The sequence below is a fragment of the Xiphophorus maculatus genome, chromosome 17, assembly GCF_002775205.1.
Source record: "Xiphophorus maculatus strain JP 163 A chromosome 17, X_maculatus-5.0-male, whole genome shotgun sequence".
In the NCBI taxonomy this organism is placed as follows: Eukaryota; Metazoa; Chordata; class Actinopteri; order Cyprinodontiformes; family Poeciliidae; genus Xiphophorus; species Xiphophorus maculatus.
Window position 1 is genome coordinate 14781886 of NC_036459.1, and position 24765 is coordinate 14806650.

General features: G+C 41.0%; 1 protein-coding gene across 4 annotated transcripts in view; it reads right to left on the bottom strand.

Moving 5' to 3' along the window:
• Window positions 1–6506: 6506 nt before the first annotated feature.
• Window positions 6507–24765, bottom strand: part of LOC102234227 (kinesin-like protein KIF21A) — a 31728-nt gene continuing 13469 nt past the window's right edge. The window contains exons 3-38 of one of the 4 annotated variants that reach the window (XR_002754263.1): window positions 24367–24549; window positions 23833–23982; window positions 22553–22687; window positions 22287–22451; window positions 22005–22120; window positions 21730–21925; window positions 21459–21648; window positions 21241–21304; window positions 20159–20362; window positions 19935–19982; window positions 19402–19462; window positions 18553–18664; window positions 18290–18478; window positions 17999–18198; window positions 17176–17283; window positions 17018–17086; window positions 16780–16925; window positions 16567–16711; window positions 15519–15713; window positions 15306–15407; window positions 14058–14223; window positions 13774–13794; window positions 12845–12908; window positions 11910–11964; window positions 11593–11807; window positions 11253–11426; window positions 10794–10826; window positions 10113–10249; window positions 9953–10037; window positions 9770–9859; window positions 9524–9682; window positions 9283–9400; window positions 8524–8694; window positions 8247–8443; window positions 7970–8156; window positions 6507–7685 (exon numbers count right to left, since the gene is read on the bottom strand). Coding sequence is in view for 3 of the 4 variants with exons in the window: in XM_014474746.2 (XP_014330232.1) it covers window positions 8099–8156; window positions 8247–8443; window positions 8524–8694; window positions 9283–9400; window positions 9524–9682; window positions 9770–9859; window positions 9953–10037; window positions 10113–10249; window positions 10794–10826; window positions 11253–11426; window positions 11593–11807; window positions 11910–11964; window positions 12845–12908; window positions 13774–13794; window positions 14058–14223; window positions 15306–15407; window positions 15519–15713; window positions 16567–16711; window positions 16780–16925; window positions 17018–17086; window positions 17176–17283; window positions 17999–18198; window positions 18290–18478; window positions 18553–18664; window positions 19402–19462; window positions 19935–19982; window positions 20159–20362; window positions 21241–21304; window positions 21459–21648; window positions 21730–21925; window positions 22005–22120; window positions 22287–22451; window positions 22553–22687; window positions 23833–23982; window positions 24367–24549 (4521 nt within the window). In the remaining variant the exon portion in view is untranslated. Of the gene's footprint in view, window positions 8157–8246; window positions 8444–8523; window positions 8695–9282; window positions 9401–9523; window positions 9683–9769; window positions 9860–9952; window positions 10038–10112; window positions 10250–10793; window positions 10827–11252; window positions 11427–11592; window positions 11808–11909; window positions 11965–12844; window positions 12909–13773; window positions 13795–14057; window positions 14224–15305; window positions 15408–15518; window positions 15714–16566; window positions 16712–16779; window positions 16926–17017; window positions 17087–17175; window positions 17284–17998; window positions 18199–18289; window positions 18479–18552; window positions 18665–19401; window positions 19463–19934; window positions 19983–20158; window positions 20363–21240; window positions 21305–21458; window positions 21649–21729; window positions 21926–22004; window positions 22121–22286; window positions 22452–22552; window positions 22688–23832; window positions 23983–24366; window positions 24550–24765 lie in introns of all 4 variants that reach the window. The other 3 variants (XM_014474746.2, XM_023350147.1, XM_023350145.1) reach the window with 3 other exon arrangements.

Here is a 24765-nt window from a genome sequence, read left to right on the forward strand (position 1 = left end):
TTTAAGATCCTACCTCCAACCCAACCCAACCATGGGTGGGTGGGTGGATGGATGGATGGATGGATGGATGGATGGATGGATGGATGGATGGATGGATGGATGGATGGATGGATGGATGGAGTAAAAATATTGTAGCGATAGTAAAAATAGGTAGTAAATAAATAACAAAGATATTTATCATTTTTAATCTGTTCTTCAGGTTCAAAATGTTTTTTATCCGTTTATCTTCACAATTTCATGGAACTTCTGTAGAAATGTGATTATAAATGCTAACATTAGCATTAGCTGCTACATGTTTAGCATTGAGCCTATTTTAGGCTAGCATAGATTTCTGTCAGGCTAACTGCTATTAGCACAACTTGAACACACTGGTCTCTCCCAGCATCCAATCAGATCGTGGCGCCGCAGGCCCAGGTAGAGCAGCCTGCGCCCCTCCTCACTCCTCCTCTTCCTCACTCACACATTGATCAGATTTTCTCATTTAATCTGGTGATAAAATAATTTAAACCGGAAGAATCAAATTCACATTTTTTATCATTGATTATTATTAATCAATGATAATACTAGTAATATTATTATTATTACTAGTATTGTTTGTTTTGATCTGAGCTTTTCTCCACCAGGTGGCGTCAGAATAATTAATAATTTAGATTTTTTTTTGCATTTTTTTATCTGACATATTAATAAAAATCTGGATGTTTTCGGGTTTATTCCAGTCAGGTGATTTACCTGCTGGGTAAACAGAAACAAAATCCTGACCTGCCTGCTGGGACGAGTTTAATGTTCACTGCAGTCCAATCATGTTAGAATAAATGTTTTTATTAACCATAAATTTGTTGATTTCTTACTCAATTGATTGACTGATTGTAAATCAGGATTTTCTCTCTGACTGATGGATGTTTCAACATTTTGGTGTTTCAATGTTGGTGGTTCTGTTGCTCTGGGTCAGGGCCGTGCAGAGACCTATGGAGGGGCCGGGGCTCAAATTTAAAAAAGGGGCACATTGAACAAAAACTCCGTACAACAACACAGCAACAACCCATATTAATCAAGAATCTAATTGGTTCCTACTATATCATTGCCATCATGTGGGGAAATGCAAAGCTAATCTAGTCTATATTTTCCCCAACAGGTTTAAAGTTTCTGTTTCTGCTGCTGACAGTCCTGGAGATCTGAGCTGATCTGAGACTGTAGCTGTTAAACAGACCAGAGGAGAGAAGGTCAAAGGTTATGAAGCTATGAAATAAGAAACTTTGCTGCCATTTTACTAATTAAGTCCTAATAATATCTATTTAACCTCTAGAACAACCTGGCTGCAGACTGATTTATGGATCAAAAAGCTCAAAGGGGTTAACTCTATATAATAGTTTGATGTTAAACGTCTAGCTCTAGAATTATAAGACTGGGATATCAAGGCAAAGAAAACTCAATAGCTGCTGATAGGGGCCATTCAGGGGCCTCCAGACACTCAGGGGCCCCTAGAAATGGTTTAATTGTAACACAGACTGTAGATCTAAACCTGTAGCATAATTTATAGAGAATGACAATGTTATTACATTTTATTTAAAGATGCATGGTGTGTCAGGATGCAGTCTGCAGACACCGTTCAAAAATGGTCAGGTTTATGATTACCAAGTGCCAACATTTCTATCTACTAATGGAATCGACAGCCACTCTGCACATTGTTATTTACTTACCCCTCAGTGCGTGAACAAGGCAAAAACAAAAGACTTGAGACTCGACTTGGGCTCCTGGTCTAAGGCTGAGTTTTTGTCTTTTGTAATAAAGAGTGGAAGGAAGCTTGCAGTTGAGTACAAACTAAAGTTCCTGCGCATGTTTTACTGTGAAATGATGCACTCAGTTATTAGCCTGTGACATTGGTGGATAATGAGAGGTTAATGGCTCAAAACAATCGGATCGTGTCGCCTGCAGTTTTGTAGCTAGCTTAAAAACTAACAAAGGTCTAAACCCGTTTCAGTGCAATACGTCATGAAGAAGTGGAAAAACTGTAGACAGGGATAAGCAGAAAGAAATTCAACTTTAGCAGGTTTTAATTTCTTTGTATTATCTTTACTACAAAACAAAAATATTTATTGAAGTTTCTAATCAGATAAATGTTACACTATTTGTAAAGTATTGTAAAGCAACCTTTAGTATATTTTTGCATGCTGAAGTAAATTTTAAAAGATTTAAACATAGCTGTTTAATAGTCGTACTCCTGTTTATTTTTTATTTATTTTTTCTCGATTGCATTCTTTGGTTTGACCTATTTTCTGACGGTGCAAACACCTGATGAAGCTCGGGGCGTTTCACACCAGTGAGACTTTGGATAACGGGGGGCTTCAGCTGGAGTAAATTTGTAAAAAAAAAAAACAAAAAAAAAAACACAATTGTTTTTGCTTTCCTTCTAAACAAAATTATTGGAGAAAGCAAATCGGAATAGAACCGACCAGGACGAAACTCCAGAAACATTGTTGCCTGCATTGTTTTGGAGGCAGCAAAACATGGCAGGAGCCTTGATATGGATCTCCTAATGAACAAACTGAAATCTTTGAGTAGTTCATTCTGCTAAAAAAAAAAAAAACAAAACAAACAAAAATCCCTCAATTTGAGATTTAAAAAAACAAAAAACAACTCACATCTTTAGATTCCTCTACAGCTCACCCAGGCCTAATTGTTGCCTGGGTAGAGACGATGTAGCTGCACTCACTCGTTTACTCGGCTCAGCTGCAAAAACCCCTCTTGATTTAACAGGCACTGACACCTACATATTTATTACTGATGTGCAATTACACAAAGAGACCCACTGCAGACAGACAGTTCCATTCCTAGAGCGCCATCCTGTCAGCTGGAGCACAACGCTTGACCTGCTCACTGTCAGCCGTTTTTCTCTCTCTCAACATCATCTTCCCCCACCTGATCATCAGCATTCACATCCCACCTCTTTCTTCGTGCTCAAGTTTTTGAACGTAAAATTTTAAAGACTCTCGCGACGTTACCACGTTTCTTAACCACGTAAGCCCTAAAACAGTGGGGTTTTATTTCGCAGATTAATCGAAACAATGATGGGGTTTTTTTTTTACACCTTTATTGAGACATGCGAGTCAAACGTCTTCCAGTCGGTGTCTGATGAAAATGCTCTCCGCAGATGGTTTGAAATTCCCCGATTTTTCTTTTAATACCATAATAACTTAAAGTATTACAAAACAGAATGCTTTGTTTTTTTGGCAATATGGCTTTTGAGCCTGCCAATATCTGCATGCCCTATCTATTTCCCCCAAATATTGTCCTATTGGTATAAGACAATACCAGTAGCTCAGAGAACAGGAATGATTATGTAGAAAAGTGAAATCCTTCCCAACTCTCTATTTGGCTGAGTTAGCAGGGGATGCATATTTTGGCACAGCAAATTATGAGCTGCCGGTATTTGTCTTAAAAGTGTGGCGTGCATGTGTTTTTCATCCCAGAGTGAAAAATTCGGAGACTGACCTTTGTCTGCAATTGCTACAACTACTGTGATTGCAGCAAACTCACTTCTGCATCCTGTCGAAAAGCACCACCCCACGGCATGATGCTGCCACCACCACGCAATAGTGTGTTCAGGGCGACATGCAGTATTACTTTCACATCACAAGTAGCGTTTCGCCTGAAATTCGAAATGTACAATTTTGGTTACATGCGACGTATTAACTCCGATTTTTACACGAAATCCTTTTGAGGTTCATATCAAACTGTTGATAAATGAGAGAAAATGCAAGAAAAGAGGCGGCAGAAATAATTTAGCGAGGTTTTGTACCTCAACATCTCTAGCAATATCTTCAACGCACGAGTTGTACAAGACGAAGCCAAATCTCCTCCTCCGTCGTTACACACAGGGAAGAATCAATATTGATCGTATTCTATATAAATGCCTGCAGCGGTACAACTCCCGTTGTAAAGGCAGATTTAATGGTGAAACAAGAGCGTCTGGTTAGACCAATGGATCACCAATCAATGTGTCCACTGAGCATATTAGAGGGGGATATATTATCCAAAAGGACTGTACACTGCGCCACTATTAAACTGGAAAGGAAACTTCCAGCCCACGCAGGCTGTCTGAGAAGGAGTTATTGATTTCTTGGAAAAACTGATAATAAAGGTTATGTTCCAGCAATTAGGCCATTATTTAGTTCCTCCACATAGTAGGAAAAAAAGCTGCGAAGGCACAAAACCTGGTATTTTTCTAATAAAACTCTTTTAGATTTCTTTTTTTTCCCTTCTTCTTCTATTGTTAGCCAGAAGATAAAAGTAAACAAAGTGATTCACAACAGTTTTGACAAGAAAAGACCGGACAAAATGTACACCAGAACACTAAGTTTAATGAATGAGTTGAACTCAGAAAATTAATTATTGCAAAACATTAAAAAAAAGTACATTGTTTTTCCCCCCCCATTATTTTTTCTTTCTTTTTTTCTTTTTTAAACTTCTACGAGCATGATATAACTTTTTTCACAATATTCTAATTTTGTGAGACATCAAATTTTTGGTTTTCATTATCAGTGAGCCGTAATTGTAAAATTTACGAGAACTAATCTGTGTTCGATAAATTAAGAGTGTGAGTTTCAGTTTCCAAAATAAACCAAAATATCAAACTTTTTTCCACAGTATTCTAATTTCTTTGAGCTGTGCTTATATATATTACACATAAAGCAAAATCTACACAAAGGAGTCTTGATCACCTTCTGTGGGTCTCTAGTTGCTTGGCAACATCATGTTGGGGGTCCGTATGACTGTGTAGGTTTTATTCATGTAAGATCCACGTGCTGCTCCATAAAAACATGCGATTCTATCCTGGTTCATCTGATTACAGAATAGTGCAAAGGTTCCTTTGGGAAGTTTTAGCGACAAACTGACAGTGAAATTAGTTGTAAGGAAAACCAGTTTGAAACATTTGATTCAGCTCAACAATTGATTGTTGTGGTTGTTGCTTTAAAAGAAGCCCACAGTTGACTAAAAGCAATCCTGTTCAACTCCAGCTGCTGTGTTAAATCTCAGCAGCCAAACATGGCAGTGAGAGTGTGATGCTATGGGGATTATTATGCCGATTCAGAACCTGGAGAGATTTTAGGAACATAAATGGTTACACAGGATTTTTTTTTTTTGAAATTATTTTTAAGGCTTTTTATTTGTAAAAAAACAAAGCAGAAATTCGCAATATCCTTGAGTCCTTAATTGGGCAGTATAAAGTAAAAAATGTTAAGCTTCACATCATGTTATAAAGTTATTGCCTCATCAAAAACATGCCTTGAGTGTTGCCTTCATTATTCTTTGCACGTTGAAGAAATCGTTTAATCTCCCCGTGGCAACCATTCGGCTGTACAAAACGCCTGGGTGGACCTAGCCCCGCCTACGAAGGCACAGCTCCTCCTCACTACGTGGCTGGAAAACACATGATACTGCCCTTTTAGAGCTGCAATTAGTCACTTTTATGAACAATATAATTTTTTTATATACTTATTGAAATGATCACTATGTCGTCACAATATGAGAGAAATAATGTGTGAAAAAACCAACCAACCTCCTCTGCCTTCGCCATATGATCCTACCTGCAGAAATACACCACGCTCTATCTGAAATAACCAATCACAGCAAGGAGGAGGGGCTTAGAGCTGTCCTTCAAGCTCATGTGGGTGCTACTCAGTTTGCTAATGGTGGGGAAGTAACTTACCTTTACAGGAAAATTGGTTAGCAAAACAGCAATTCCTGTCACTGCTGTTCATGCTAGCTAGCACCCTAGCAGAGAGCAAGGAGGATGGCGTGTGATTGACAGCGCTCCTGTGTGAGTATCCATGCTATTTTAATTGAAATCCCACTTTTACTTAAGTCTTGAATGATAGACAAGCTGAGAACTCCAGCGGACTGCCTTTTTTTTTTATTATTGCACTGCCTCTAAAACAGAGCATCGATGTTCATTCAGTTTTATGAGCTGCTTGGTGATGTCGCACATCACGAACGCAAATCTGCTTCCAGTTCTGATGGCTTGAAAATCTCGCACCTTAAATATGAACCACTTAAATATCACGGCTGTTTTGATTTGTTATGCCCTGACAAAAGCAGGCGGCATTATTATTATTATTTTACCTGAAAGCACTTATTAGGAGTAATGCTGTAAAGCAGAACAGTCTGAGTAGCTCTGGGTCAATGCGATTCTTCCAAGCAGCTGAACATTAAATATTGATCCTTCCATCACTCATCACATTAGCTTTCGCCTTCAGGTGGAGTTTCTGACCCCTTTTGACCTGTCTCTGTTTTTTCCCCTCCCGTTGTAATATTTCTACTTCAGTTCTAACTTTAAGAGGAATTGAATAAACGCTCATTTTCCTTGTAAGTCTTACAAATTCAAGTATTTCTTTGTAGAAAGACAGTAAGTGAAGCGAAAGTCTGCCTTCTTCCTCAGTCTGTTATTAAAGGAACAACACTGCCACCGTGTGGTCATCTCACACACTGCTACACGGTTACAAAGCACCTTTTTTTTTTTTTATCACAATTTATTTACACACTGTATCTGATATGGCCATTACAGGAGAATCAGCGGACGAAACAACAAATATATTTACACAATAAGCTTAACTTTCAGCTCAACTTAGAAAATTAGAGGGAGTCTTCACATCTCGAGTTGCCTCATTGATTAGTTAGTATTTAAGTTCATCTAAAGCAAATTACTCAGTCATTGGTACAGAAAACCATGATCCTCAATAAAATCTGTGCCAGACAGCGCTGCCCCTAAAGAAGAGTGCAACGTTAGCGATGCATCAAATTTCGACGCTACGTTATTAAGAAATGTTTACTCGATCTTTTTCCAACGAAGGAAAGTCCTCAAAAATTCACATCACAAAAATAAATAAATCAACGTACAGTTCAGGATTTGTGACAGGCACTGAATAAACAACTGATCAAAGAGAAATCCATCCCATCGATTCTGTGCAAATCGTCGTCTATGACACGTAGGACGATATAGATTGGACAAATGTACAGTCACTAGTGATGCAGACATAATGGATAGTAATCTCGGATTTAAGGGGGAAAAAAATAAATAAATAGTGGCCTTTCAGAGATCTTCCAAACATCTGATTCCGTTTGCGGTAACTGATTTCGGTTTTTGAGCAGGTGGCATTTTCAGCCGACAAAAGCCAAACCGTACCATGAGGAAACGAGTTCAGACTTGCCTCAGATCACAAACGGCCTGTCATTGAAGTTCAGATGTTAAATAACGTGAAAGAACATGATTCCTAGTTGATAGATTTCTCAAGATTGAAAAAAAGACTCTGCAGCCTTAATGAGAACAACAAAGCCAAAGTTAACAAGTCAATATTGTTTGCAAAACTAATTCAAAAAGGTGTTAAAACTCTTAGGCTGTAAGGCTAATTACCATTTCAAATTAAGCTAATTATCCCAGAGGGACGCGCTTTAATTTGAGCCTTTCATGCTTTCCTGAAAGCCTGAACTGTAAATATGTCTTGAAGTAGTGCTATTCTTTCACCCTCCAATAAACAACAGAAAAGAAGAAAAAGAAATTGGAAAAACATGCATATTGATAGTCCTTAAAGCATGTTTTTGTTTTTTTTTGTTGAGATTTTCAGCGTTTAACTCCGGCGCATTTGGCAGTTACAGCTTCGTAGCAAATCTTCAGTAGTTTGGTCCTTTAACTGGGAACAAAAACATCACACACACACACACAAAATGACCTGTTCAGCATTGTCAGGAAGACATGTCACACATCATCAAGACAACACACAGAATGCGATCACAGCAAACCATTTCCTTAATGCAGCTTCTTTTCTCTCAGCAGCTTTAAAAAGACTCCCTGATCAACAAAACAAACCGTTTTGTGGCCACTGGAACTTTAGCATAGACTCCCAAGGCTTCCTTAAGTTCATGGTGAGTTGTTCTGACCTAAAATATTAGCTACCGTTTTCACCTACCAACTTACTTCATCTAAGTTGGTATTCCTGACACAGACCCCTGTGGGACACCAGCCATGGCTCAACACCTCAAACTCAAAGAATAAAGCTAATGTTGACAAGTAGACAGTCCAATGTATGTGGTAAGAGGCTGGGTGTCAGTGAATCCCATCCTCCACGGAGTTCTTTGCTTCCCAGATTTTCACGGTGCGGTCACTATAAACCAAAAACAAAATAAAATAGTAAAACAATAGGAAACGGTGAAAACACATAGCACTTGTATGAGGATTTGATCGAGTGATTTACTCTGAAGCTGTGAACAATTGGGTGCTGTTGGTTGCCAAGCCGTTGATGGGACTGTCGTGTCCCTGGACTTCACCGATAGGTGCCAGTGAGTCGGCGTGCCAAAGGCGAAGCAGCCCACCTCTGCACCCGCTGAGGAGCACCGGGGAGCCTGGTACGACGCCCAGAGCGCTAACCCAGTCTGTCTGGGCGCTGACCGACTGTTGGGTGACGACACAACCAGCTGTTAAACCCAGATTATATCGACTCCACGGATATCCAAACCGCGACATCGTCTCACCTGGACAAGCGATTTGCTGGCCATGTCCCACTTCTTTATGTAATAATCTCTGGCGCTGCTATATAAGGCGTCTCTGTGAACGGCCAGAGACTCCACGCCGTCCTGGTGGGCGGGGTCAAAAGTATAGCTGGAGCCGACGCTGCCCTGAGCACCTTCGGTCACCTCGAACATCTGGAAGAGCAGAGAGGCTTAGTGAAGACCGATCTGATAACGAGGGGTGTAACGGAGAGATTCAGAAAATGTGGGTGCACCCCCTGGAGGGGCACTCGGTACCATGATGCTGTGGTGTGAAAGGGAAAATGTTTTCCCTTTGAAAGTATTGTTTTTGTTTGTTTGTTTTTACATACAGTAAAGTTTGTTTGAGTCAAAAATAAATATAAGTTAACCAATTAATTTGTCTTACAAGCATGATATCTAGTTTTAATTATTAAGTTCTATGTACAAAATGGACTTCACGCTTCTTAAAAGATAAACTGTTTTCTCTCAAAAAACTAGATCTCTTTTTGACAAAATAAAAAAAAGGGTAGGGAATTCATTTTTCCTTTCTATTTTGCGTCACTTCAATAAAACTTGACCCGTATCTTCCCGAGGTTAGCACCAATGTTTTAAGAAAGTACTGGCTTTGTCAATCTTAGTCAGACTTTTGCTGTTTTTAGTTAGTCTCACTGGGAAGCAAGAAGCTTTAAACGTTAAAAAAAACAAACAACTAAAATGTAAATACAGGAGATATTCTACTCTAATATTAACAATAATAATTACTTTGATATGATGGTCTTTGGAGCCGGTGAGAACGACGTCCTGTCCATGGCCCAACTTTTCAACGCTTAGACACATAACGGGTCCCAAATGGCCCGTCAACTTTCCAGTAGACACAAACCTTATGAGAGCGCAGTTTAATTAGTGCTTTGAACAAACCTTTTGATGGCAACATAATGAATTTGAGCTGCTGCAAATAGTTTGCATGACTGAAACTCTTAAAGCGCGACGTTCGGCAGCGTACTTGCGAAGGTCCCACATGCGGACGGCGTTGCCAGCGGCAGCGTACAGGAACGAGCCAGAATTGTTGAGGGCGATCTGGTTTATCTGACTCTCTCCGGGTGGGATGGATAAACTCCTAGCAGACGAACACGTGTCCCCCGACCCCACCTGGCCTGATGATCTGATATTAAAAAAAAACACACAAAAAAAACGCCTCTAATAACTAGATCACTTATTATTTTTCTCTTGCATGAGCTTGTGAACTCACGTGAGCGTACGGATACACTTGGCGGAGTCTCGAATATCCCAGACCTTGATGTAAGCGGTGGAAACGGTGAAGACGAGACTGGAGGTGTACCTGTGATGAAAACAAATAATTATTCAGGAGAGAATGCAATTTTTCCAACGATTATCATCAAAATAGGTCATTTCTACACAAAAATCACAATACCTGACTGAGACGACGCTACTGGGGTGATCTGCGAGGGACATAATCTCCTGGCCCGTCACCAGGTTCCAGACCTTGCAAGTCCGATCTGAGACAAAGGTTGTCGTGCAATTTTAGGAGAAACACGTCGACTGACTCTGCTGTCGCGTTTTTCAGTCTTTACCTTTAGAGCCAGTAAAAAGTAGGTCATCCGTTGCGTCCACGCAGAGAACAGGCTTGGTGTGGCCTTCAGCTACGTGGATGCACTGAATCCTGGCGCCGCGGCTGTTCTTAGGAGCCACCACCGGATTGATCACACCTCTGAAGACAAGCAATGCAGAATAACGAAATACAGCCGTTTGTCATTTTGACTGACATTTTACTAACTAATTGCCTGAAGATGCCAAGCTATGCAGAGATAGTCATAAAGGTCCCTCTTTAATAATTAAATTAATACAACGTTTGTTTCTTTTGATTGGTTGTTCAGAAGTGAATATGGTTGAATTACATGTGTGGCTTCAGTGATCAGCTTTATTTAATCCTGCCAATTGATTACATTTTTTAAATAATCTTTTGTTGTTTAAAAAATATATATAATTCAGAGAAATATTCCCAGCCTATCTTCTCCTGACTTATTTGAAATTTTATTAGAAAATAACTAAAAATAAAATCTGATCAAATCAGCAACAAAAACAACTTTAGAACCAATTTTCTTTTATGCATTCTTTAATCGTGTGGCATCTATGACAAATATTGATGTAATTCTTTTGCTGTCACACTAAAGTCTTTACTTTCCACTTCATTGTAAACAAAAGGACCAAACAGAGAATCAAACATTTGATTAAAACCGTTTATAGTACATTACCTGTGTCCTTCAAATACAGGGGATTCATCCTGCCTGAGAAAACAGGACAATGTCAAATGTAGTTACATCATGGTTTAGCTAACCTAGCATTCTTGCAAGCTGTATTTTCTAGCTTAATAACATAAAAAGGAACAGAGCTGTAATGTGATGTAAAACATTTCCTATCATTTGTGTGTAAAGAAGGTTGTATTTTATATTATGTAAACGATTCTAACATTTAAAAGAATAATTGGAACTTAAAACTTTTGAGTGCTAGCATGCTAATTTACGCAAAAGCTTCGGTAGCTTCATATTCTACGTGTGTTCAATTAAACATAGATAAAATGTGAGCATCTTTTAGTACTGAAAATTGTTTGTATCTATATTGACAAGAAGCAGGCTGCATAAACGTGGAGCACGGCTAAAAAAAAACCAAACAAAAAAAAAACATTAGTTAGTTTGAGTAATATAGGTTTTTACATTGATTTGTATTCGCTGCCTTTAGTTTTAGTTTCCGTGGCGCCCACTGATGGTATCTGTGTGGGGGTTGCCATGGGAGACACGATGGGGCCCTTTTCTTGCACCTTCCTTCGGTTCAGAGGCGAACGCTCCAGCTGCCTCCTCTCCACCCCCGTAGGTGATCTAGATCCAGAACTAAAGACAAGACAGCTTGTCTAAGAGCGTAAAAAAACAACAACTTTTTGATGCTCTTATTTTCTTTTCCTAAACGTCCTGCGTTCCCAGACTCCGTACAAGGAACTCTCTCTGTTTCTCTTTGAGATTCCTGCCCTCCTCTGAAAAATGTTGCCTCTGAACTTACATGCCAGCTGGCCTGGCAGACAGCGCAGACGGAGAAACGGCTCGCTCGCGGTCCGGGGCATGACCAGCTGCCTGACCCCACATGTCCGCCGGCCCTTCCAGGCCCTCGGCGAGGGGCAGCAGAGGGGCCGGGAAGTCTCCGGTGGGGGACTCGCAGGACAAATCCCCACTGCTAGCATACAGCAGCTCCATCTGGGTGGTGGTCCGCCGTCGAGCCTGAGGAGCCAGGATGGGTTGAAATATAAATAATCCAATTCACCAAGAGCTGCTGGCCAATGCTGCGAAATGGCGGCTTTAAACACGTGCATGGTCGCCTACCTTGCTTCTCGGCTTTGATTCGCCACATAGCTTCATTAAATCTGATGACAGCGTGCTGAAACGTAAGACGTGGAGCAAGTTAGAGAAGTTGACATATAAAGAAATGATGCAAGGCAGTTTTTTTCCCCCCACTTTAATTCAGTATTAAAATCTAAAATTTAGGATTATATTGACTCAAATATTCCGGTTTTCACTTTTCCGTATCTTGCCAAACCTTTGCCGAACATTCAAATCCTGTTTCTTAAATAATAAAAAAAAAAGTGCAATTTTAAAACCTGAAGCTGCGTACATATTTTATTGGGATTTTATTTCACTGACCAACACAAAGTAGCCTGTTTACTGTAAACACTTAAGTACAAGATCCTATAAAAAACAGAAGTTCTGGACTTTTGTTCTGTAATTTTGATAACTTTGTGTTGAATTCCTTTCCAGATTTCCACAGACTTGTCATAGTAGTGCTTTGTGTCACACTTCAGGCCCAGCTTAAAAACCTGTGAATCAGTTAGATCTGAATTTAAAGTTGTCTAGAGACCAGACAGGTAGTGAAACGGCCTATTTGTGATTTTAATGTGCACTTATTGAGCCCAAAACCAAAATACACGAAAAAATCATAGCTGCTATGTGGCCAATCCAAGAAAAACACTGTCAACTGAACAGATGTCAAAGTGAAAACCGCTGTACTTTATTATGAATCAATGGACTTTTGTCATTTAGAAAATGGAAGACGGGTATAATCTGTTGTTTCAAACTGATTTTTTATACGACTTGTATCCGTTGAGTCTGATGTCAAGCTGCAAATTCATAAATGAAGAGGGAAAACAAAAAGGAAATGCAAGATGAAGTTTATAGAATAAAAAGAAGTACACAATTTTTAACTATTTTTAGGTATGTTTTTTTGCAAACCTCAGGGAGTTTGTTTTTTTTGTTTTATTTACCTGCCATCTGCAGCTGGACTTGGAGTGGACTCGTCGCTACTGCTGCAATCCCCGTTTTCTGCAGCTGGAGGCACAAAACACACACACACGTAAAGCATTAACGTGTGTGTGTGTTTTTATTTCATCCAAAGGCAACACCTATGTAAAAACACTGCAGCTCAACAGTGACGCCATCTTCAGCAGCTCGGGACAAAGTCACAAAGGTGAAAAGAGGTCATTGGGTGTAGGATGAAGGGAAAAAGCGTAAGTGACAAAATATTCAAACACAGAAAAGCAAAAAAAAACAACAACACACACACACAGTTGTGGACACAGGAAGTGCAGTCGGTTTAGATTTTTACTGCAGTTAAGTTTTAGTCCTGGGATGGGACTGGACCAGGAAGTGGCTGGCGAACCATGCACGTTACAGCGGAGTTACACGACGCGGGTTAGTCTAATACAGATGCACACTTCAAGATTTCTTCCAATTTTTCATCTATATACTGTAACGAAAAATAGGAAAAGGAAACTTTTAAATAAGTTCAGTATTGACTTAAACTTCGGTCAGAAATCACAGAAATAGAATGAAATATCTAAAGTTAAAGGATAATTTTTTAACTGTAGCGCTCCAGAGAGGTCCTTTTCAAATAAATGTAAACATTTTGTGACAAATGCGGCTTAAAAAATGTTTATATATATTAAAAAAATAAATAAATAGACGAAATGGAGAATTTTGTTCAAACTGAGTGAATATAGTCAAAATGCAGGTTTGATTTATGAAATATTGACTCAATTTATTCTTCTCCACTACAAGACAAGTTCATTACAAGGCTTCTTCCTTATTTTTACTCATTATTATTTTTTTGCTTTGATGGAAATCATGCAGTGTGCACGTTCAGCACCTCGCTCTCTCAAACACAGTCACATTTCTATTCGCATCTCTCACTCACCTGGCAGCAGGAACCCTAACTCTGAGATCACACCAACACAACAGAAAAAACAAAACAAAAACAAACAGAAATTAAATCGAATCTGAAGCGGACAAATCGGCTGCGCTTTAATTTGTACTCCTAATGTTTTATTTCATTTGTTTGTTTTTCTCTACTTTTTGAATTGGGAGCGTGCAAAGTAAAGCGCAGGCGCTCGGTTAAAATCAAAAGATGATTGTGGAGAGGCTGATTGTGCGTCAACGTGCTGCCGGGTCGGCGACTGGGCGCGCGCTGGCGTTTCCAACCTTGCAGGGCGCTGCCCAGCAGGGCGTCCAGCTCTGGGTTGATCTCAGCCTTCTCCTTCAGCATGTGGAAGAGCAGCTGGTTCTGGGTGGCGCTGTTGACCTCCGTCTGCTTCAGCCGCCCCTCCATCACCTTCAGCTGGGAATCCTTCTGAGCCGCCTGCAGGCCCTGAAAGAAAACCCCCCACATGACATAGAGAGCGTTTTTGAGCGTTTCTGGTTCCTGGAGCTGAGGCGTTCTCTCATCAGACCAATTCGATTTTTATCAAATCTAATCTGATGGACTTCATTCAAACAAATTGATCCAATTAGACTCGCTCGGCATTTTATCTAATCGGGAACCATGGCGACGAGGAAACAAAATCCAAACAGTGAATATTCTCAATAGAGGTCAGAATTAAATGAAAAACAGCAAATATAAAATTATATATACATATATATGAGGGCTCATATTGACGTGGCTGTCCTAGTTCAGGTTCTCTCTACCAGGGCCGGATTTATAAGGATGCAGGCCCCTGGGCTGGAATCTGTTTTGGTGCCCCATCCTTCCATTAATGTAAATTATAATACATTAATATGTCGTCCTATACATAAATTGATGAACTGTAAGTTTAATACGTCCCCTGAGCAGCAACTCCAGGTTGAGCCCTGAAAATAGTTACTATAACTTCAGAATTTTCAATTACGTGATCATGGCTTATAGTCTTAAAAGTCCCAACAAATTATTACAATTCATCTGATATGGTGCTATTTAATATAAAATATAATATATTATCCAAAAAATAATAAAAAATTGGGGCGCACCAAAAATTGCAGCCCTGGGCTGCCCCCAAGAGGTTAACCAGGGGGGCCATGGCCCCGGCGCTAAAAAATACTGGTAAATTCACACAAAGGCATACAGAGTCTTATTCAATCAAGAAATAAAACGTAAAACCCAATAAATAGATAATACACATGATCTCTTTTACTATTTATTTCTTTAACCTGTGACAACCCAGATTTTTTACTGGCACGGTCTGGCCACCACTACAGAAATTTTCTGGGGACGCCACTGGCTGTTTGGTAAATTGGAACAGGTCTGCCTCCATTCTCATGAGTATAGTAGGGAAATTTCCATTTTGAGCCAGTTTTCGTCCACACACAAAAAAAATATGGAAAGAATCCCTGCATCTATTGAATAATTCAGAAAGCTAGCCAAACTTTTTTTGACAGCCGGTGGAAACAAACAGTGACAGGAGGATAAGCAGGCACCTTGCTTATGGCCATGGACACAAAGTTGTCCAGAAGGAAGCGGGCTTCCGATAAGCTGCAGGAACTGATGACGGCGGTCACATCCACAGTGTCTCCTTCCTCCTGAAACCCGCAATAAAAACACATTCAAGAAGTGGCTTTGGTGGAAGCTCAACAATGGACCCTCAATATTCAACTGTTAAGCTAATAGTTTGCTAGCATAAGTCCCCTCACCTTGGCCTCCTCCATCTGCATGATGTTGGCCTGGCAGTCGGCGATGCTGTCGTTGATGTAGTCGATGTTGGCGGCCAGAGACTCCAGCTCCTCGTTCAGGGAAGCCAGGGAGCGGTCGGCGTCGGCGCCGTCCGCCGCCAGCTTCTCTCTCTTCCTGGACACACGCTCCCGCCGCCTGGTCAGCTCCTCTCGTTGCTGGAGAAGCAGTGAGAAGACAGGTTAAGACAACGCGCCCTGGGTTTTTATTTTATAATAAGTTATTGTGAAGTAGAAGGAAAACAGTGAATGCCTCTCAATATATATATACAAGTTTGAAAAGTGTGGGATGCTTTTTTCTTGCCCACTTTACTCTGACATCTAAGGAAGCTCTTTCCTGCCATTAAAGAAAAAAAAAAAAAGCCAAACAGGAAGTCATAATTTCAAGTTCAAAGTCATAGTTATAAGATTCAAAGTTATAACTTTGACTTTATAAGTCATTATTCAATCATAATTTCAACTTTCAGTTAATTCAGAGTCATAATTTTGACAGTTAAAATCATAATTATGAGATTCATTCAAAGTCGTAATATCAACTTTCATTTATAATTTTGACCTGTCATAACTTAATTTCAACTTTTAGTCACAATTATATGTCTGAATTTCAACTTTCAAAGCTATAATTTCTAGGTCATGGTTATGAGATTCAATGTCACAATTTTGACTTTCTAAGTCACAATTATATGAAAATGAAGCAAGATTCCTAAGAGAAACAGACTTTCTATGTCATAATTCTGACTTTTAAAAAATCATAATCTTTTATTCTCGTATTTTATGATTTCAAAACTCAAAATTAGGACTTTGTTGGGCTTTTATATTTTATTTTGTGGCAGAAATGGGCTTCCATAGATCTCCCTACATAAACCTAAACTGACTACATGCCACTTTGTTGGTGAGTAACATAGAATCCCAATGAAACACATAAACACAAGTTATTTTAACAAGTTCACTGTAATTTCATAGTCGTATTTCCCCTTCTTCTACTTCCTTGGACTCATTTCTCCACCGTTACCTTGAGAAGGCGGTTCATGTCCATCTCCATGTTGGAGATGGTCATCCTCTGCATGATGATGTCACTGACGCGTCTCTCCAGAGACTGCCATTTGGTCCTGGCCGTGCGGTTCAGGTGAACGCCTCCCCTCCGTACTGGGGAGCTCCTGAAAGAAGAGGCGACCAAGTCAGATCCCCTGAATTCTGATTGGTGGAGTGGCTCAGGTGGGCGCACCTCGCTCCGTTCAAAGGGCTCGCTCCGGACGTCTGCGGCCGTCCCGGTGTTACCCGGGGCGAGGCTTCCTGAGCGAACTCGGGCGAGCTCAGCTTCCTGTTCGCCTTCCCCGACACGGGCCTCACCTGTCGCCTCAGAGCCGTCACCTGCAAACAGGAAGGAGGGGGGGAAAAAAAGAGGAAATATTCAAACCTGGTCGTGTTTTTAAATTGGCTTTCTTAATGACGGCCTGGTTAACCTCTTCGTTCTTCCTGCGAAGGATGAGTTCCTGTTGTCGTTTCTGGGCCTCCAGCTGCCTCACTTGGAGCTGAAACAGGAGTTAAGTTTAGGTTTCGAATATTTTTATGATTTCCCATTAAACCAGTCTTCATTTCTGAGGGTTTCAGTGTTTCTTGCCTCCGCTCTGCGCTGGTCCTTCTTCAGAGAGGCGATCTCTCTGTTCCTCCGGCACTCTGCCGCTCTGCTCCTCTCCTGCTGCTCCTTCATCTGACGCATCAGCGACACCTGGTGGACAGATACGTCAGGACTAAATTCAAACAATTTTAAAAATGTAATTAGTTTGACAGAGTATGAGGGCCATACTAAGAAAAACAAATAAAATTATGAGAAGAAAGTCACAGTAATACAAGTCAAATATTACCAGAATAAAATTGCAATGATTCGAGAATAAAATCTTACGAGTATGAAGTCAAAATAATGCAAGAAAAACTTGTAGTATTAAGAGAGTAAAGTCATAATATCACAAGAATAAAGTCGCAAAAATTTGAGAATGAAGTCATGATATCAGGAAAATGAAGTCGAAATGAAAATGAAGTCAAAATAATATGAAAGTAAAGTTGTATTAACATTAGAATAAGGTCATGCTAGAATAAAGTTGAAACAATAAGAGGATAAAGTAATAATATGAGAATAGAGTAATAATAATATGAGAATAAAATCATAATATGACTATTCTTGTAATACTACCTCATTCTCATTTACATTTTTTTCATGTACGACTTTTCTTGAAATGTTATGACTTTATTCTCATATTATTGCAACTTCATTCTGGTAATATTGCCTTATTTTTGTAATATTATGACTTTGTTCTTGTATTATTTCGACTTTATTCTCATATGACCTCATTATCAAAACATGACTTCATTCTGGCAGTTTTATTTTCTCGTTTCCTTGACGTAAATTAAAAGGAAGGCAGAATGAAAAGCGGGAAGACCATTACTTTGGTCTTCTTCATCTCGGTCACGTCCTGCTGCAGCTTCTTCAGCTGCTTCTCGTACTGCGACTGGTTCTTCAGCAGGCGGGCGTGCTCCTTCTGGGCCGACTGCAGCTTCTGCAGCTCCTTGTTCATGCTGCTCAGCTTCCTCTCGTACTCCACCTTGATTTTTTTGGCCTTCTCCTCTGTGCCCGACTCCACCGAGCCTGAAAAGAGAAAAGCAGAAAGAAATAAGAAGCTAAAAAGAAATATTTTGGACCCAGTTTTCAGGACGTAAAGCTGCAGCCTCAGCGTTACCCATGTTGTGCAGGACTTTGTCCCGCTCCAGCTGCGTGTCTCGGATCTTGTTCTGCAGCATCGTCAGCTTCTGCTCGTACTGCTGCTTCAGGGTGTGGAGGCGCCGCTGGCTGTTCTCCAGCTCGTCGATCAGCTTCTGCTTGATGGCGATCTCGCACGTGATGTTGGCCAGGTCGGCCTGCACGTTCTCTGCGCGGAAAAACGCGGCCGTCGGAAAAAGTTCCATAACCGTCGCGCGGGAGTTTGTCGCTAAATGATCTCACCTTTCTCGTCCAGTTCCTCTGAGTCGGAGCCTTCGGACGTCTCCTCTCCTTCCATATCGAAGTCCTCCTCTTCTCCGTCTGCGTCTTCTCCGTCCTCGTGGCCGCTGGCCTCCTGCAAAATGGGGAAAAAAAACAAAATCGCTAACGCGCTAATACGCAACAAGTCAATTAAATCGCACAGTATATTGAAATGAAATCAATGATTTCCACTAGGACAACAATCATTAAAGAAGGCAGAAGTTTTAAAAGATGCTGCAAACATTTGACACCTTCTAGAAGTAGTTAGTTTGCACTTTTTATTTATTTACTTTTCTTGAAAAATCCAGAGTTTGGAGTCATTTTTGGTGGTACTCTTCCCTTTTACCTGTTTTCCCTGTCGTAGCAGAATGATTCATATTTCTTTACTCACAATTTGGTCTGCAGAGATTTCATAATTCATTTTAATTATTGCTGTTTTGGTTGTTTTATTTTTTTTTATATATATTAAAAAAAAATTTCCAGTCCCAGTGTTAAATGTTCTTTAGAAATTAATATTCTATTATTCTTATTATCAGTTGAAAACGGTCTCAAAATGACAACATTTTGGGATGAAAAAGGTATATTTGAATTGAATTTTTGATGCTTTTGCTTGTAGATGAACCTCCACTTCAAATTGGGTCGGTGGGAGAGTTCAATACTCGACCTCAGAGCGTGTGAAAAATGAATATGAAATGAAGAAATGAAGTGAAAAAGCCATCAAAATCTCACAACAATTTATTTAAAAACGCGCTTAGCAAATCCCGCAGTTCATCTCTCACAACAAGAAACAGAACATCTCAAAATAAGAGCTCCTATCTGAACTCCACTTACCCCCTCTGCCTCCTCGTTGCTTCTCTCCTGGTCGTTGTCGGGGAGCTCCTCCTTGACGACGCTGGAAAAAAAAAAGAAAAAAAAAAAAGTTCAAACCTCTTCATTCAGCAGCTACGGATAAACAGTTAGAGATTTTGTCAGATTAGGGAGGAAGAGGTGAGATCGGCGCTGGTGATTATGAAATGTGAATGCACCATGAATCACACCATGGCAGGCAGGAAATCAGGACCGACTGTTACTCATCCAGAACCAAAATGTAAATTAAGAGAAAGACTGGCACACTGCATGAGAATACTTTCTGGAATGATAGACTTAAATCCCAAATTTTAAGTTTAACAGAACATTTTTTAGAGTGCAGGAAAGAAAAAAAAACTTTTAGGAACTTCTTTTGGGAGCAAAAACCACCTGCGGGGACAGAAAAAGGTTCAGGGTTAGTCGATTGAAGGAGCTGTTAGAAGATTTGGGTCAATGATTAATTCAAAATGGCGTCCGTTAGTCTGGATGTTCCATCTTGCGAGCGATTCTGTGCAGACCTGTCAAGCTCAGCCTCGTGGTGCGGATTCTCCTCGTACCGCCTCAACCTTTAAAGAGAGCGTGGGGGTGAGAGGGGGGTTTACGTGGAGAAGACGGGAGCGAGAACAGGGGCAGTTCACAAGACAGCAGAGGGACAGAGAGAGTGAGACAGAGCAGCCCAACAGAAACGCAGCAGAAGACGGAGTCTCCGTCTCAAAACATTCTCAGAGAAACGGCGCCGCACCTTTTTTTCTTCTTCTTCTCCATCTTCTTGAGCTTCTCCAGGTTCTTCTTGGCCATCTCGATGACGTCGCTGGCCTCCTTCTCCGGGGCAATGAGGGCGGCGGGGAAGGAGGCGGGGCCGGCGTAGAGCGAGGAGCGGGCAGACGCCCGGGACAGGCTCTTCCTCAGGCCCTCGTTCACGGCCTCGCTCTCCAGAAGCTTCGCCCTGGGAGACGCGCAAAGTCGAGGTTTAGACGTTGTCTGAAAAATCGCGTTCTGTATGCTAGGGCTGAAGCGATTAATCGAATCAATTGCGATTAATTGATCATTGAAATAATTGTCAAATAATGTTTTTATCTATGGATTAACTGGAGTATACAAACTAAAGAAAAAAGCTGTTTGCTGAAAGAACAATACACTAAGTTGAAACAGTATAAAGAATATTTATATTTTACAATTAAGATGACAAAAAAATACTTTGTCTGTAATTATGTTCTACCCAGAACTCCTCAAGTAGCATGTTTTTTTCTGTAAATAAAATCTCCCTTTTTTTGCATCTTTTGTTATCCAGTTATTGATTAAAAAAAAAAAACATAAACAGATTAGTTGACCATTTTTTTAGCACCTTTGCTACAAACAATAAACAATTCAATCGAGGAATGTTTTTATTGCATTTTCAGTATTAAAACGTAATTTTTTCTTAAACTATAAAAGGAAATGAATTATTTGCATATTTTAATGTAATTCTAATATTGTGTGTGAAGTTATTTAATGAATAATGTGTAGAAGGTGCCAATATTAATTAGCTGATTTATTGTCTGAATAATCGGTTACTAAAATAATCATTACTTTCAGCCCTTCTTTATATACTTTAGACGTTGTCTGCATTGCCCTGCAGAAGTATCCACATTTTGTGACATTACATCCACAAACGTCAGTGAATTTTATTCGTTTTAGGGTTCACAACAAGCCCTGTTAGTTGCATCTCACGACTACGTACTGCCTTGTTTTTGTCTGACATATAAAATCTCAATGAAACACATTGAAACTTTTTATTTTAATGTGACAAAATGCTCTAAGCAAATGAATACTGTCAAAGCTTGCCTTAGTTCCTCGATTTCTTTGATGTAGTTCTGAATCATGTTCCCGATTTCTTCATTGCCCTCGCCTGTGAACAGAAAAAACACCGCTGAGTTTCCCTTTAAGGAAAACGTCCACAAAGATAAACGTGACCTTTCCAGAAACCTTCCTTCAACGGCATGACCGGCTAATATTTCACATCCAAAAGGTTCGTGGCATACAGCCTGAAACTACGAGCCCACCTGCTTTGGCCAACACCTGGCTGGCCTGGTCGCTGAGGATCTGTGTCAGCCGGGTCCTCTGGGCGTCGATGGTCTCCTGCATGGCCTTCACTCTCACTCTTAGGTTGTTGTTCTCCGTTTGCAACATGGAGTTCTCGTGGACCAGGTCGTTGATTCCCTCCATTCCGTCTTCACCCAGGACGCGTTTCCCCTGCGCAACATCGAGACGGATTGTCAGTCACGTCTTTAGCTCCTCCTGTATACCTGACCAATCCCGCTACCCCAGTCCTACCGTCTTGTACTCCATCAGTTCCATCTGCAGCCGGGCTATCTCTGTCCTCAGAGCGCTGATCTGCTGGCTGGCTCTGTCCTGGTTCACCATCACCTTGTTCTTGATGTTTCGCGCCCTGTTGGCGTATTTCAGCGTGTTCAAAGTCTCCATGAAGTCTCGGTCGGACGGGCTGATGCAGGCGATCATCACAGTTTGGCTGGAAAATTCGCAAAAAAAAAAGGAATGAATAAACATGTTTCCTGTAATGTCGTCCTGTAGTTATCGGACGCACAAACCTGTTGCCGCCCAGAGAGTCCTGTAAGAGCCGGGTGAGTTTGGAGTCTCGGTAAGGCACGTGGGTCGAACGTTTACTGCGGTCTCCCAAAGCGCTGATGACGTTTCCCAAGGCAAGCTGAGGTGAGTCAAGAATAAAAATTAAACAAAGTGTTTGCTCCTCTAACCACCAGGGGTCTCTGCCGCTCCACGGAAATATTCCCCAACTCTTTTGAAGACAGCTACCCAAAGGGATCTGCCACTGAAGTGTTTCCACATTGACAGATCAGGATCTGCCTCCTCACCAGTCCACAGTTGATGGAGATGCCCTCTTTCGCTCTGTCGCCCGTCGCTCCGGTTCTCTTCAGTCTCTCGGAACCGGCCAGGTCCACGAAGTGGAACTTGGCGGTCAGAGTCTCAAATTCGTCAATCTCGGAGTCGTTAGCCAGCCGGTTGTCAGTGACATTGTCCTGGATGAAAAGGAGCGACATGTGCGACACTCAAACATTATATCTCTCGGTTATGACCAGTAGGGACAGTTTTCAACTCTTTAACCTTGTGTGTTTCCTACATTGTTATCCGGAGAGCAGACTCGGACTTGGCAGAGGTGGATGGTGAAGATGGCATGGGAGCGCGAACTCTGGACGTTCATCTGGGTGCTGGCGGTGGTGCGAGACAGGGCGCCCAGCTTCAGACATTGCATCATCTGTTACAGGGCGAAGTGACAACAATGTGAGTGTTTGCACACTCTGAGTAAAGATTGGAATCACGCAGGAAAAACTAGGAGGGTGTCATCGGCGTATAATGAGATTTAAAAATTTACAAAACGTAAAATAAAATCTTTTGACAAGTTGAATGACTTATGTACCATCCATTCACAGCTGCTATTTGTTCTAGACAACATAAACAGATTTGAAAGATTTCTTTATTTCCCCCCATAACTCCTTCCACTTGCTTCGTAGGCAAACGTTACATTATTTTTAAGAGTTCTTATGTGCTTCAACAGGCCTACAGCAGCTGTTTGCTGCAATAAGGTTTGAGTAGTAAAACTTTTTGGAGCGCTTCACATAAGCTGTAAATAGTCCGAAATCACTAAGGTGAATAAAGAAAATACAGGAAGCTCCACACTTAGTGAACCTGACACAAGCCTTCAAACAAGATCTTCTTTCAGAACTCTAGCAGAATCTCACACTGAAACTTTGTAATGTATCTAAAAAAATCATATTAAGAAATTATTGGGTTTCTTGAAGAGAAGAACCAGTGCACTGCTATGGGGACTCTTGGCATTTCTACATTATAAAACCCTGTTTAAACAATAAGGCAGCACTAATTATTCTGCTGATACAGACAGATCTCTCACTATTTGTTTTGGGCCTCAGTGGCTTTATTTATTAGGGGCTTTCCCTCACATACAATACAATCTTAGTCTCACTTAAACAAAACACAATTCCAGGTTATATTTCTGGTAAAACTTAGCAAGCTTCTCATGTTTACATTCGTGATTCTCGTTGCCACGCCTTGCAATAACTGATTGTAGAAAGCCTGGTTGTCACTATGGTGACCTTAAAAAGCAACTCTTCACTCTTTATCTTTCTTATCACCCTGCTTGTTCTGCATGATGTGAAAATGCACATGGGTTTTTGTCTCTCTTTTCTCTCCTTTGCACTCGTTCTATATTAACTTTTAGGTAATTCATCTCTTTTTTTTTGCCCTTTAATTCTTAATTAGTCTTCCTGTTGATTTTCAAGGTTGTATCATAGAAAAAGAACATAAAGATTTAATGTAGATAGTCTATGTCAAAAATAAAATGAGCAGCAGATTTCTGGAGCGTTCTGGCTGCTTAAAGCCGACCTCAGCAGCCGAGGTCACGGTGCGGGTGGTGACCCCCACGGTGTAGATGCCCCCGTTGGCGTCCTCGTGGATTTTGATGTTGGATCTCTGCCTCCTGGCCTCCAGGTCTCGGGTCGTGTCGAACAAATCCAGCACCTCTTCGTTGTACAGCTAGAGTCCAGGAGGGAGAAAAAAAAAAAAAGAGGCAAAACACAAGAAAATGATTCGTCATCTTCTAACACTTTGCTGCTTCCTCGGCAGCTGTCAGCAGCCACTTGGTGTCAGTTAAAAATAAAGCCGGAGGTCGACCTCGGCGACAAACTAATGACAGTTTAATGACGCTGGGGGTCATCCGGGCGCTTTAACAACCCACGGCAGACCTTTGACCTCTGGCTGTCAGTGTGTTCTTTCAGCATCTGCTTAATTGAGCCAAAATGCTTCCAGCTCGGCGAGTTCAGAGCTCAGACCATGCCCCGAAAAATTGCTTTAATTTGCCAGCGCTCGAATGCGTCACTTTGAGTCCGCTTTGATCTACCTGGAAGAGAGTTGGCGTACCTCCAGGAACTGCGCGTTGATCTTGAACTCGGGGACGGGCCTGCCTTGCTCGGTGGCCGCCTGTCTGCGCTCCTCCATCCCCCTGAACAGGTGGTGGACGGCGCGCGGAATGATGCCCTGCTCGTCGTCTCCGATGTTAATGTCGAAGCCGGTTCCCATGGTGTACGTCTTACCTGAACCTGTCTGGGTACAGGAGGACAGAACTTTAATTTCACTTCTTTCGTAATGTCTGTTTTCTTTAATTTAGTCAAATTAAGTCAAAACTTCATCTTGTTGCTTCAGTTATTCAACCCTCCTTCACTCTTGGGGGTGGAAAGGAGAGAGGAAAGGGGTGAATGGAAAAACTGATGGATCGACTGATAAGGGAGACGAGGATTCGTGGTTACACTGAAACAGATC